Genomic DNA, 15,729 nt, shown 5'->3' on the forward strand with positions numbered 1-15,729 from the left:
CTAGACGTTTCTGACAGTGGGTCATGTCCCTCGGCTATTTTGTTGCTTTCTTAGAGGAAATGATAGTTTTGGGAAATGTAAGGATGTTGATTACTAGTCTGGCATTTTAAAGGAGGTCATAGATGAGGTTGGGTCTTTTAATGTCGTACAATTTGTGATAGATGGAACTCATGTTTGTAAGTTATCTGATTTGATGGTTGAGAATGCTTCCAAACATATATTTTGGACTTCGTGCTATGTACATGTTTTGAAGAATGCTTTGAAATACATTGGAGAAATAGATTGTATAAAGGTAGTAGCAGCAACGGCTAGAGACATACAAATGTTTGCATGTGACCATCACACCACTTGCAATCTTCTAGCCATATTGAAAGAAAGAATTCCTCAAACCAGTTGAGACTATATATGCTAGCTATTTAATTTTGTTGGAAAGGACTTGCTCTACAACCCATGACAGTTTGTGAGAGAGTGTTTAATGACACATGGTGGTCCAGTATCAAGTAGGAAAAATTGTTTGAGTTTGTACTTTGTTTAGTTTTTTAGTTTTTAGTTTTTTATATTTTATTTCAAAATTACAATTTTCATTACTGATAGGGCTAATGTCATTATTTTTAATTTTAAATATTGCTTGCAGATACATTTTCTCTATCATATTACTTGTTGTGGGGCTAATCCAGTTCGTGGATACAAACTCTCCTAACCTTGGAGAGATTTATGAGACTTTTGATAGCTGCTAGATCAGATGAAGCAAGCAGTTTGTGACAAGGATCCTAAATTGCAAATCTATGAGGAGTATATTAAGTCTATCATCACAAAAATGTGGAACACAATGAACATCCCTCTTCATATGGTTGCATAGGCTCTTAATCCAATGTTGTATGCACCTAGACCTGGCTGAATGCTTCCTTCTAGGAATGCTGATGCGATGGAGGGGTTTATGGCAGCCCTTCATAAAATGTATAACACCGAGGAGGAAACCATATTTCAAGAGCAATGGCTACAGTTTTCTGATCTTCAAAGTCCTATATTCAGAAAACTAGAGACCATGATGGATAGGGTCATTATTGCACAAAAAATGCTGTTGGATGGTGGAAATTTCATGATGACACACCAAAGTTTAAACAAATATTGTAAGGAGAAATTGGTCCACCTATGGCTTCATCCACCCCATTAAAAGAAACAGGCTTGCCTCAAAACAAGCAGAAAACCTAGCTGCAGTTCATAGTGCCTTGAGACTTGAAGATCGCTAGACCACTAAGTATTAACAAACTCCATTAGCACGTTAAGATGTTGATCCTAAATATTCTAGGTAGATTGAGCAATTTAAGACTTTGGGTCACTTCAGTTTTAAAATTTGAAGTTGAACAACAAAATGCTTTAATACTTAATAGTCAGTACTAATGTGATGAATCTTATGATTCATTTTTATTTTTGTTGTTCAATGTTTATAGTTTATAGCATTGTTGTACCGCTGTCGTTATACTAATTTATTTAAGCTGATACTGCTGTCATGATTTATATACTTACTAATATTCTCTCTCTCTCTCTCTCTCTCTCTCTCTCTCTCTACCTTTTTTTTTTTTTTTTTTTTTTTTTTGTTAAATCATATATCATCATCCCCAGCCATCCTTAGAGAATAGCCCTTGAACCACTGTCCCTAAAACCTCCCTTGCCGTCTTGCCATCACCGTCCCTAAAACACAATGGAACTTAGTGTAATGGTGATGAACTTTAATGTGGTAGGTTCCACCATAAAAGACTAGATTCTTGAGTATTTTAAGTACACTATAACTATCATAGAAAAGTGAGGTTGGTGTTATTTGGTGAAGTTGCAAATCAACCAATATTCTCTAAAAGCACATTGCCTCACAACTTGTATTGATAGTACCTTATATTTTTCTTCTGTGGAAGATAAGCTCAGTTACCCCAGTTCGCCATATTGGCCCAAGAACCCTACCTGGGTTCGAACCGGTTCAAAATTCAAGTCTGGTTCGACCCAAGTTCAACCAGGGTTCGAATTTCCCTAGGCTGGTTCAAAACCACAGCCCAAAATTCAAACCCGGGTGAATTTGGGCTGCCCAAATCGAACCCGTCTCAAATTTCGGTCAAATTTCTGTTGTTGGCCGACTTTCAAATCACTTTTTATAACAAAATTAATATGTTTTGAGGTCCAATTTCCCTAAAAAATGAATTTAAGTAGGTTATGTTGGCTTCTAACATCATTTGTGGTGTGCAAATAGGTGATTTTGTGAGCAAATGGGTGATTGAGCAAACAAAGTTTGTGCAAGGTGGAGCTTGAAGACTAGATTGTTAGCTACAAAGAAGTGTTTGTGTCTCATTGCTACATCTTTGCACGCTTACAATGTCAGGAAGAGGTAAGTTCTTGTTCTATTTTGCTTTTGTTTCAATGTTTCATAAATATTAAATATTAAAGGCTAGAGTTTTAAAATTTATTCTCAATAATAATATCAATATGTCAATGTGTACACAATTTCTTATCATGGAAAAGGAGCTAAGGGATCTACATCTTCCTCAGTAAGCAATGTCAATATCCCACAAAGAAAAGAACCCCCATCTGATTCTCCTTTGTGGAAGTATGCGGATATTCTAGAACCTCTTCCAAGAAGTGGTGGCTTGCGTTGGAAATGTCGAGGTTGTGATGTAGAAAGAAATAGTTCATATTATCGTGTGGTGGGTCATTTGTGTGGATAGCCTAGTAGAGGAGTGAAGAAGTGTCCAGGAAAAAAGAATGCACCTATGCCAAACTTAGTAGTATTAAAATATATTGAAGAGCATGAGCGAGCTGAAGAGAGAGAGGAACTTAGACAAAATGCCATTGATGGCAATAAGAATAAGAAAAGAACAAAAGGAATGAATCCATTCTAGATGTTGTCATAGAAAATCACCCCTTCTATACTACCTCAGCTGCCCCTAATTCTTAAAATGAAGCACCCATTCGACACAAAATAAAGGGACCACTTGAAATTGCATTTCAAAATCAGAGTAGGGAAATTGCCGACATTGATGCAGCAAGATGCATGTATGGAAATGGGTTGTCTTTTAATCTTGTTCGCTCTCCATATTTCAAGCAGATGTTGAGAAGTGCTAATAAAGCACCTGTAGGGTATTTAGGTCCTAGTTTTGAGAGAGTACGAACCACCTTGTTGGATGACGAGACCAAGTTGATTGATGAGCAATTGAAGCCCATCAAGGATTCGTAGATTGAGACAGGGGTAACAATTGTTTTGGACGGCTGGAAAGATGCTAGAAATCATCCACTAATCAATGTTTTCGCAATGTCCCCTAAAGGGGCAATGTTTTTTAAAGCAGTGGATTGTGAGGGGCATGTAAAAGATGGGCCATTCATTGCTAATAACCTAATTAAGGCCATTGAACAAGTGGGTGCAAGAAATGTTGTCCAAGTCATAACGAACAATGCAAAGAATTGTAAAGTTGCTGGTTTGTTGGTTGAAGAGAGATACCACCATATTTTTTGGACACCTTGTGCAGTTTATTCATTCAATCTTATGCTATAAAAGATTGGGAAGAGTATTCAGTGGATCAAGGAGATGTATGCAGAAGCTTTGGACATCCAGATGTTCATCACAAAACACCACATGACTCAAGGGATATTCAGAATGTACTCACATTTGAAGTAGCTGAAAGTAAGTAAACTTGAACTCAAGTTAGTTAATTTTTAAAAAATAGCATCTTACAATTTCTGATTTTTTGATTATGTAATGATGTATATTCTTTTATCAAGTATGTATCTAAAAATTTGTATTGTTTTTGCTCTATTTTATGTTAAAGGTTTCTGAGACACGTTTTGCATCAAATATAATCGTCTTGAGATGACTTATGCAAGTGAAAGAGGCACTTACCATTATGGTAACCAGCAACAAATGGGCTATATGGCGGCAAAGCAATACTAAGAGGGCAACCACAATAAGGAGGAGGATATTGGATGAAAATTGGTGGGAACATGTGGAATATCTCATTAATCTCACCGCACCCATTATGATCATGCTTAGGTATGTCGACATGGATAGGCCTTGCCTTGGAGAAATCTATGATGGCATAGACTCAATGCTTGAGAAGATCAAGCAAATTGTAAATGAAAAGGAACAAGATCCTCAAGGGACCTTCTTCAAACAATTGCGAGCAATTGTTATAGAAAGATGGAACAAAATGACCACTCCTCTACATTTGCTTGCCTATGCAGACGCCCAAATACTATAGCACCCAATATATTGATCTATCGGGAAGGCTACCACCCTATAGAGACATAGAAGTGTCTGATGGATACAAGGCAGCATTTGAAAGACTTTTTCTCGATGATGAAGTACGAGATTTGATTACAGATGAGTTCATACAGTGTGGAAGCAAAAAATTTAAGTAATGATGCTCTTCGTCATCGGTCTACGAAGGATGCTCATAGTTGGTGGTACCTCCATGGCCAAAGATTTCAAAGGTTGCAGCCCCTTGCAATCAAAGTGATATCACAAGTAAGTTTAATTTTAAAAAAATTGTTATTAGTTTCCTTTGTCTAAAAAAATTGTTAGAAATTCTAAGATTCAAGTTACATAATTTAAATTTTATTTTAATTGTTTACATGTCATGTCTTCCTAGATTGCTAGTTCATCTACTTCAGAGAGAAATTGGAGCACATATTCTTTCATTCATTCAGTGAAGCGCAATAGGTTGCAATCAAAAAGAACAGAAAACTTGGTGTATGTGAATTACAACTTGCATCTCCTCTCGCACAAGACTAAAGAATACAAAAAAAGGGAGACAAAGAGGTGGGATGTAGATGCAGAGTTGACGGACATGGATATTTCTGCTTCTCGGCTTACAATTGAAAGCTTTGAAAATTTTGATGCCCATACTATTGTTGTTGGTGCTGATCCCATTGGTCTTAGCTCTATTGCTGAGTCAGCTAATGTGGAAGGACTATGAGGAGAAGAAGAAGATGAATATTAAAATTTTATACATTATGATTACTTTATTTGAAGATGAAACAATGATAATTGAACTTGCTGTTATGATTCATGGATAATGATTTACTTTTAAGTTTTAATGTTTTGAATCTCTGATGTTGAACTTGAAAATTGAAATATATGATGCTATGATCTTTATTCATGATGCTATGATTACAACTTGCATGTTTAAAGTTTATGCCTATGGTGTTTTTGTTGTTTAAATGATTAACTTAGTTTACATCATATGATTTTATGATACTCTATGCTTCTAGGATTCATTAATATATATAGATATATAATTTTTTATAATTTTTACATCTTTTTTGTACGAACGAACCCAAAACCCTTTCCAAAATTGTCATACCGGCAAACCGGTTCTTCGAACCGAACCCGAATTGGTAACTAAGAAGATAAGGCATCAAAATGTTGTAACTTATGTCACGATTCCGTAACCAAGAGTAGAAACATAGTGGTTGTAGACAGACAGCTCATCCAACCCAGTTAGAACCACTATATATAGATAGCACAAAGTCTATGTCTTTCTGGTACAGAATGGCAGAGTTGAGGGTCCCTTCGACATATTGAATCACTTGGATTGTAGCTTGTCAATGGTCTTCTAGTGGCTTGGACATGAATCAACAAAGATGGCTCATTATACAACATTGGTCCAGTTCAGTGGTTGTAAGATAGACCAAACTACCAACAGATGATAAATGGACACAGTAATTGTCAGAAAATTAGTGTAGGTTAACAGTTTGATCCAATTGCAATAGGTGCAAATTTTTTGTTGCACTCTGTTGTATTATTTTTTTCTAGGAGTGCCTTAGCATGCTTAAATTGTGAAACAAAAATAGCATGATAAAATTGCCAGAATTCTACACTGAAGTGATAAATTGAGAGGACAAGTGCTGTAATATGAAAAATAGAACAAAAATATGATTTCCACTGTTGAATGTTATTGGCCCCAGTTTGAGTAATAACATAGACAATCAAGTTAACTATATCATCACCACTAATTTTTATTAGAGATTGGGATCAAAGTTACTTCTTCTAAACCAAGAATCGCTAAGAGATTAATCAATATTAAAATACCAGCCTTGAGGAGCATGCTTAAGTTCATACAAGGACTTGATCAACAGGCAAGCCAAAAGTTCTTCACTAGGAATTGAGAACCCTTGCAACTATACTGTTTAGACTTCCGCTAATAAGTCTACACTCACATAGGTACTTTTAATATACATTTAATATATTATCTGTCAAAAATGAGCAGCGAGTTAATCAAATGGATGGCTACCATCTTTGTAGTGGGAACAAAGGTTTCTTCATACTGACTCTACCCCTTCATGAAGAACATATCATTTTAAGACATGTTCAGATTTGTACTTGTCCAAAGAATCAAATAACTCACTCTTTACCTTGTTAAACCATCCAGTGACCTTCTTTCCTTGTGGTAATTCAGAAAATGCCCAAGTTCCATTTTGCATTGAGACGATGAATTTTACCTTAATTAAAGCTCCAAGTTCAAGCTTCTTTTTGTTTTCATCATATGTAGTTCAAATACCCACAAAACAACACAAGAAAAAACTACCTACACACCACTTTGCACAAGACATCTTCTCTAATCATGCAGATTGGCCTTCCATTGCATTTGGCAATTCATCTTCTTGAAAAGCTTTCACCGTGGTATAATAGCACTTTGGCCTTGGTTGCTGGCTCCCCTACAAATTCTTATTATCACCCTGTTCTTCATCAATCCCCCTAGAATTCAACCTCTCTAATCTTCTTGTCTACCGAGCCTTATTTGGTTTCCACGCCAAACTTGTTCCAAGTATTAGTTCATTTCAGCAACAAACCTTGTTGTAATATTATTAGTAGTAGTTTTTCACAAAATATTGTCTGTATATTTACCATCATCCAAGCAAAAAGATATTTTCTTATCTACAATGTCTCTACAAACAACACTTATGTTCATAGAATCAACCATATGTGTCTAGGTTTCTCACTGTAGATTTGCATTTTACATATAACCTACTTTTCTAAAATGTCCCTTTTCTATCACATGTTGTATGAGTTGGCCTATTTATCCAGGGTCACATAGGCTAACCAGGACATTAAGGGACATTGAGGCCATTTGGCCTAGGCAGTTTTTGTTACAAATCAATCTGCGGCGTTTGGATGTCATTTTGGCATACTTGCTATTTATAGTAAGTTATTTGGACAAAGTCAAGATCTTCAATGATAGTATCATGTTGATGGTTAATGGTTAACGGTTAATATCTGTAGAAGATTTTAATATCATTAAATATGATTTATTTATTCATTTAAAAGGTTAGATTATTATGAATGTGTGACTTAAATGGGAAATATTTAATTAATAAAGGTTCCCTTATTTAATAACATATTGGAGACATAAAATGTAAATGGGGAGTAATGTTTATTTATTCCAAACATCAGTAAGATGAGTTAATAAGCTCTTATAAGAGCGTTATAAAAGATCTCAAAGAGCTCACTTTCAGGCATGCTGGATGAAATAAGAAATTTATTAAATATTGTAGAGTTCTTCAAGGGTTTGTGAGGACAAAATCCCTCATGGATGATATTCTCTTCGCTGTTGAAAGACACAGTTAGGAGGATCTTTGAGTATTCATTTCAAAGGTAAAAATCAGATCATTTGCTACTTTCATTTGAAAGTGAGTCTCGGTTTTATTGGGATCAATCTGAGAGTCTAAAGTTGGGGTTGAGTTCAAGTTCCTATTGAAACATACATCAGCTGGCCGATCTTTAGGAGTCTGCAAATAAGTATCTGTTGAGCTATATAAGTTAAAGGAAGTGTCGTATATGGCCAGAAACTTTTCCAGAACTGCAATACAGCTCTGTGATCACTGGGAAAGGGTGCCAAACTAGTTTGCAAATGTATTGAGAGTGTCATACTGGCTGGAGCAGTGCCACGTGAATGTCCTACCAACAGCTGCGTCCTGTACATCACCAACGGGGACATTGTACAAGTCTGAGACAACACTTTAGAAGCCATAGAGGGTTGCAACAAAGATCTGAAGTCATATACACTCATGTGGATGAGGAATTGAGGGCATGAATATTGCTGTTGATGCATTAGAAGACAGTATAATGTATGTTCCAGAAATCTGGTATGCAAATGTGTGATAGTATTATTATTCCTTGTGGAAAACCAAGCATCAACTTGCTGATAAAGATTCTCAGTGACAGAAGTGACAGATTAGAGGCTTTATGTATGTTGACATGAATGTATTTGGTCCCATATTGATGTTGTTATAAAAAGATATCATGTTTCAATTGGTGTATAAGTTGTATTTGTTCTTTGCATCTGCTTATTTTCTGTTGGCAATATCATAGTTGCAATATCGGTATCTTTGTTGGTTGAATATGTGTTTATTCCTTAACTCCAAAAACAAACAAAAACACTACTAGACAGTCCATTACAGTGGCATCAAATCAATGTATCCTGCCATCCTGGTGGGTACAGTATGAGTGGACAGTGATATGACTGATTAGAATGTCCAACCATTGACTCACCATTACAATACATGAAGAAACAAGATATTGCTAAATATAGGGCTAGAGGTACAAGAGGTTCCAGAAGAAAACAAGAATACAGGTAAAGAGAACACAGGTCATACAAGTGAACAAGCCACAAGAAATGTGGGTGAGAAAAGAGATCCAAGTGGGGAGAGATTTCTCAATGTATTAGACACTTTGTACAGGGGTAGTGACAGGCTGAACAAAAAGCCCCAGAACAAAATAACAGATAGAATTAAAGATGCAGATTAGGGCTAGATGGATGTATTTAGATGTTAATAGTGGAAGAAATAATGGAGGGAACAATGGTGGAAACCATGGACAAAACAGTGGCAATGGAGGGGGAAATATGAATGATAACTTTGGACATGCAGCCCAACTAGCAAGGACAGTAAATTCAAGGCCGCTTATACCCACCTTTCCACCTAGGGCTCGAGCACAGCCAGAGAATGAGCCTCCAATCATAAAATTACAGGAATGGGTTTGATAAGATTAGGAACATGGAGAAGAAGAATTTCAAGCAGTTGTCGGTTTTAGGGAATAAATGGATGTTGGATTCAAGTATTTGCCTTGCATAGGTGGCAGGGGACAACATCATGACCTACAAAAGAAGGTGACCAAGCTCACGTTACCTTACCATGATGGATCTAGGAAAATCACAACTGAAGTGTGGGTATGAAAGGTGGACACCTATTTGTAGTTGAAACCCATGCCAGAGGAAGCTATTAATTTTGCAGCAATACATTTAGATGGCATTGTACATGCATGGTGGCATCATGGTATGGTCACTAAGGGGCATGACCAGATTACTTCGTATGGGAAGTTTAAAGTGAGATTGATTGAAAGATTTTATTTAAAAAATCCTGAACTAAATTTCAAGGAGTTAGCCTAACTTAGACTGTAGGGATCAGTTGAGTCATACATAGCAGAATTTCAGAGGCTCTCCGTCTTAGTGACAAAGATCTCACAGAGAGACAGCCTAGCTTAGATAGTAGGGGTCAGTTGAATCATACATAGCAGAATTTCAGAGGCTCTCCGTCTTAGTGACAAACATCTCAGAGAGAAGACTCTTGGTTCTATTCATGGATGGGTTAGTGGACCCATTGAAAGGGTGGATCAAAGGTCTCAATTCTTCTACATTACAAGAAGATTACAAGAAGGCAAGGAAGGTGGAACCCACGTAATGAAAAGAGTAAATTTCAATCCAACAGATTTCCATCAGAGAAAGACAAAGACAAGAAACACTTGCATAAGGATTCCCATCAGCAGAGGAAAGATTCAGATTGATTGGATAGCAGGTCATTAAATGATCTCAGAAGGATGAAATTATGCTTCCATTGCAGAGAACCATGGAACCCTTCACATAAGTGCATTGTTAAAGTGAAGGCTGAGAAAATTGAGACTTTTTTGCTAAAGAGTCGACATTGGAGAAATCAGAACAGCAATCTGATCCAGAGAGCAGCAATGAAGAAAATACTTTAGAGGGGGATTATGGTGAGGATAAGAGCATTGCATGACTTACTGGTACCGAGCAGGCAATGATGTTCAAAGTGAGTGGTGTAACATAGAGGCAGCCAGTTGTCTCATGGACACAAGAGTTACTCATAACTTCATTAATGAGATCATTCTTAAGAAGACAGGACTACAAACAGAAGAACACGATGAGTTTAGAGTGGTAGTAGGCACTTGCATGATTCCTAGTCTTCATATGCAGATGGGTGACTATGAGATGATGGGGAACTTCTATGTGGTAGAAATGGGTGATTATGACATTATCCTCGGTATGACATGGATGGAATCTTAGTTGAGTTCACTTTCAACATATAGAAATTGGAGATGAGGTTCGAGCATCGAGGGCAGAAAGTGATACATAGAGGAAGGTCATGGTGTACTTAGGGTGGTTTATCTCAGAAGAATAGAATATTTGTTTAGACATGAGGAGGTGGAATGGGCAGAAGAATGTCTTGTTATCCCTACATTTTATGAGCAGCAAGTTAAGTGTTCCCATCTGGATGTACAGAAGGTAATATCTCGACACACTAAGGTGTTTGATAGCATTCCTCATGCAGTTCCACGTGAGAGGGGTATTGAGCATGTGATATAACTGGAGGAGGGAATGAAACTAGTTATCACCACTTCATACAAACATCCAAAAAAATACAGGGATGAAATTGAGAAAGCAATTAAGAAGTTGTTGGAGATGGATCACATTACACCCGGTAAGAGCCTATTTGCATCACGATGGTTTTAGTGAAGAATAAAGATGTGACTATGTGGATGTGCATTGACTGCAGGGTGTTGAACAAAAAGACTATTACAAACAAGTAACCCGTACCATGGATAGATGAGCTGCACAAAGCTTGCTATTTCACCAAAATAATCTTGCAATCACGAAAACACCAGATCCTGATGAGAGTCAAGGATATTCAAAAGACAAGATTTAGGTGCCATTATGGCCACTTCAAGTTCTTCGGCATACCATTTAGGCTTACCAATGCCCCTGCCACATTTCAGAATTGTGAATTGAGTGTTCAAAGGATAATTATTGAAGTTTGTGTTAGTCTTCTTTGATGACATCCTAATATTTAGTAGAAGCTTGGAGGAGCACTTGCAGCACTTGGAGGATGTTCTAAGTAATAGCAGAGTGAGACATTGTTTGCCAAGGAATCAAAGTGTGAAATCAGCATGATAGAGCTTCTATAGCTTGGCCACAATATCAGTGCAAATGGGGTGAGTGTGGACCTAGAGACGATTAGAGCCATCATTGAATGGCCAACTTCAACTAACCTCACACAGCTTAAGGGGTTTGTCAGATTGTGTGGCTTCTACAAGAGGTTTGTGAAGGGGTTTTCACAAAAAAAAAAAAGCATTAACAGATCTTATGAAGAAGGGAGCTTTTGAGTGGTCAAAATCAACACAGCAATGTTTTGAGCATTTCAAGCAAGTGATGTCATCCTACCTAGTTTTACCATTTCTAGACTTCATCAGACCATTTGAGCTGCAATGTGATGCTTCAAGGGATGGGATTGGTGCAATATTGATGCAAGAAAAACATCCCATAGAATATGAGAGAAGGAAGTTAAGGGTGGTGGAGAACAGCTACTCTGTTATGATTAAGAGATGTTGGCCATCATGCATTTGTTGGACAAATTCAAATCTTATTTGGTGGGAGACAAATGGTCGATTGAGAAAGATCATAATAGCATAAAGTACTTTATGAACCAAAAGGATCTTGATTATAGGCAGCCCAAATGGATCACCAAGCTACAAGCCTATGACTTTGACATTGTATCAAAGGGAAGAAATATGTGGTAGCAGATGCACTCTCTCAGAAATCACCTATATGTTCCTTAGTGGAGATACCAGCTGATTTGAACGAGAGGATTGCAGTGAAGTATGCCAAGCATCCGTGGGAAGCAGGACTAAAAGAGGGTACCACTCTGGATGACAGGTACTCAATAACAAATGAGTTGATCTTCTATGAGAATAGAATTTATTTAGTGCTTTCCTCACACCACACCACATAGAGTTGATCTTGAGACATTCCATGACACACCATTGGCTGGTCACCTAGGATTCCTCAAGACTTTTAAGCAGATTCAAGAGAGGTTCACATGGAAGGGGTCAAGAATGAAGTCCTGAAATACATTAGGGAATGTCCAATTTGGCAACAAAATAAGAATGAGCATACCTTCCCAACTGGTTTACTTTATCTAGAACTGAAATTGCTTGAGGACAAGCAACCATGTATTTAATTGGTATATTTATAAATTTATGTATAGATGAACTCAAATTAACTCTACCCACAAAAAAATTTCAACAAATCTGTGAACTAAATCATTGAAACTAAAAGTAGGTCCACTTTCAAAATTATTTTGGATGCAAACCAGTGATAGTGAAGGACTTATTTCCTAACTGATCAAGTGAAATGGAAGCATCCTTTTGATCATCACACTATTTCTCATTAGCCATATAGAAAAGAGACTAACATGTACTTTGCAACAATCCAAGGATTGTTGTCCATGAGACCAAGTGGTTTTATGCATTGGGTTCTCATTGGGGAAACCCAACTATAAATTCCTAAAGTAACATCTAAGGTGGAATTCTCAATGGTGACTATTGGTCTTTCATTGTTTGTCTTCTAGAAGTATCTATATCATTTCTCTTAAAGAGCTAAATAATGTATTTCTCATAAGGAGCAAAGTATTTGTACCAGCTAGCTAAAATGCTTAAATGAGCTATAGTTGTAGACTCTCAGAAAATATGAACAATGCAAGGAGTGTTATTTTACCTCTTTATACTTGCAAAGCTATGCTATTGGAATTGCTGGTAAAGCCTAAGTCCTCGCACTAGTATGGTTCGGGTACGATTCTGGGTATGGCTTGGGTACTTCTTGGGTGTTTGGGTTTGTTTTGAGGCCGTACCCAAGAAACTACACAAAAATATGTGCATGCATATGAAATAAAATATGCACTACTTTTTGATTCTCATCAAATCTATATTTGAATATGCCAAGCAAATCTTTGTATTAACTTATTAAGCCTTTAAATATTTAGAAGCAAAATATGAAGTAGCCAAGACTGTCTGATGCTTCTGATGAAGAAAATAAGAATATTAAATGTAAATTTGAATTTGAATTTTTATTGTGTGATGACATTTTGAGGCTTGAGTATTTTCATTTTTAACAAATTATGAATATGATATTAGAAGTATTTTGATTATAATTTTATTGGCTATTATAGATTTATGAGCACCATTCTCCTTTCTATATTTATGACTTCGATGTTTGAACATATATATATAATTTATGCTTATGTGTTTTTGTGTGCGCATTTGCAGACGTACCCATATCCATACCAAAGGGGGAAAAGATGGCCGTGCCTATATCCCCTACCCATACCCAAATCAGCAACCTAGTTGCTGAGGCTTGTTCTACAAGCATTCACCTGCAAAGAGGTCACTTGAACATTTCAAACAACTTGCTGACGGTCCCTTCTGACCCTTCTTTCTTTTAGATTTAAATCTTAAGCCCATTCTGCAGGATCACGTCTAATCCTTTCACCTTTTGATATCTGCTTTTCAGAAACTCTATTCCATAATTTCCATCGCAATTATTTCTTATGTGAGTCTAAGTGTATCATAGATTCATATTCATAACTTATCAATAATGGTTCTGTAACTGGCCACTTTCTTACAAGAATGTTGAGAAGAGCAATGTTTTCCCATAGCACATGGCTATGTTTCATTGTCAATAAAATAAAAGAGATGTATATCTAACACCAAAGTTGATCCAAAAAACACAAAATCAAATTAGTCAACGCTGAAGAGGGGCTTGAGATGGAATAGGACAGAACAGGCTTTGGCGGAAAGAAATTAAAACGAATGATTGGTTGGCACAGCTTGGACCCCAGAAATATAGTGTTGCAAGGGGTTAATAGTATTTGGTTGCATCAAAATTTGAATACTATTTCATATTCAGATTCCTCTCAAAAATTATGCGCTTAATGGCACCTCCTTTTGAGTCCATATGCAAAAGTTATGGCCTCAAAAGTTTTGACAACTAAAAACACATTTAAGGGGTGATTTCATTTGTCAGTGGCAGTTTCAAGCAAAACTGCCAGGGTAGTTTCATAACCACCAACCAATGAAACTCAGCAGTTCCATTCTGAATGAGCATGCAAGAGGAGGAAGTGACAGCGAAGCATTTTGTCTTCTTATTCGTATCGTATGGGTTTCCAGTTCAAGCCCAAAACATCTTCGATTGTGCAGGTTTCTTGCCAATGAGCATTAGAAGAGATCAGCAGGCATTTTCGAACCATTGTCAGCCAATTTTCGGAGTAATGGGCTGAATATGAGTGCTTTGTGAAGGTTGGTCCAGCTGGTTGGGTGCACGCAGAGTTAGTTGCCAACGGGTGTTATTTTGAAAACGTTATCCAAAGTTTATGTTGTGTTATTGCTGAGTTCAAGATGTTATCAATTTTATGTTAATAGTTGCAAAGTGCGACGATGAATTTTCGAGTCATCTGTGAGGTCCATTCATTCAAATCAAGTGATTTGTGGTGTTCATTTGACCATAGAGGCCAGGACAGAACTACATACAGTAATTCCTCGTTGAGCAGTCTAGGTTACCGTATCGATAAGCAAGATAAGAGCTTACATTATCATAAAGTTAAAAAATTGGAAATAATTTTCCGAATCTCTTTTTGTTGGAAGATTAACGCCTATGTTTATAATCAATCATCAATTTAGTGTTAGAACAGAAGAACATTCATTCCAGCAAATTAACCACCAACATTTCAACTAACTTAAGTTACGAAGAAAAGAAACTCAATTTTGCATTGTTTGCCTCATTTGGAAACTGAGCTTTACAGTGTTTCCCTCATTTGCGAACTCATCTTTACATTTTTTTTCCCTCATTTGCAAACTCGCATTACAGTACATGTTTGGCAATCATTAAATTCCTAGTTTGGAAAAGATGAGAATACCTTCTGTGTGCCAGAGGGAGTCCTCTGCGTGGCCATGGCGAGTATAGGGGATGGTCTTCCATATGCTAAGCGAGGGCACAGAGAGGATGCCATGCTTCTAGGTGACGAGGAACAACCCAATCCAAAGCCTTCCATAACTCTCTATCCTTATGCTTTCCTCCCTCATCTCGCTGTATAAATTTCTTCCAATTGTGTTTCACCACGCCAGCACATCCGCACACACTTACCCTCAGCTTGGCTCCACCACATTCTTCTGACGTGCACAAAAACTCACAATTTTACAAGTGAATTAATTTAATATTACTAGCAATAGCACCTTGGTGTGCAATGGTAAGTCTAATATATTTTGAAGATAAATTAAAAAGAAAGTTTTTTTAATGTATAATTTACTAGATGATGTACTAGTTGTTTCAATGTAGAAATAGAAAGTCAATTTTCTAAATCAAATGCTTGTATTTATTGAAGGACAACACATGATCATTGCAACATCATGAATTATTATGGGAGAGGATTGAATGCCTTTTAATTGTTGTGGTGTTAAGTTTTTATCCACACTTAGTGATCTAATTCTAATATTTTCAATAACATTGTACCAATAGTTATGACTTTAAACTTGTTTTTGTTAAATGGTGACTAGTCATTATTGAATGAACTACATTTGGTCTCACATTTTCAGGGTTTCATTTAGACAACTTACCCAAAAGCATGCTA

General features: G+C 36.8%; 1 protein-coding gene across 1 annotated transcript in view; it reads right to left on the minus strand.

Moving 5' to 3' along the window:
• The window catches only part of LOC149539898 (wiskott-aldrich syndrome family protein, putative (DUF1118)), a 52,490-nt gene extending 37,323 nt beyond the window's left edge, over positions 1-15,167 (minus strand). Inside the window, exon 1 of the mRNA XM_089801119.1 lies at positions 15,019-15,167. Coding sequence (XP_089657245.1) covers positions 15,019-15,153 — 135 coding nt within the window. The 5' untranslated portion in view covers positions 15,154-15,167. The remainder of the gene's footprint in view (positions 1-15,018) is intronic.
• Positions 15,168-15,729: the final 562 nt, after the last annotated feature.

This window comes from Cupressus sempervirens, chromosome 9, assembly GCF_028749045.1.
Source record: "Cupressus sempervirens isolate cs-2001-9-10 chromosome 9, ASM2874904v1, whole genome shotgun sequence".
NCBI lineage: Eukaryota > Viridiplantae > Streptophyta > Pinopsida > Cupressales > Cupressaceae > Cupressus > Cupressus sempervirens.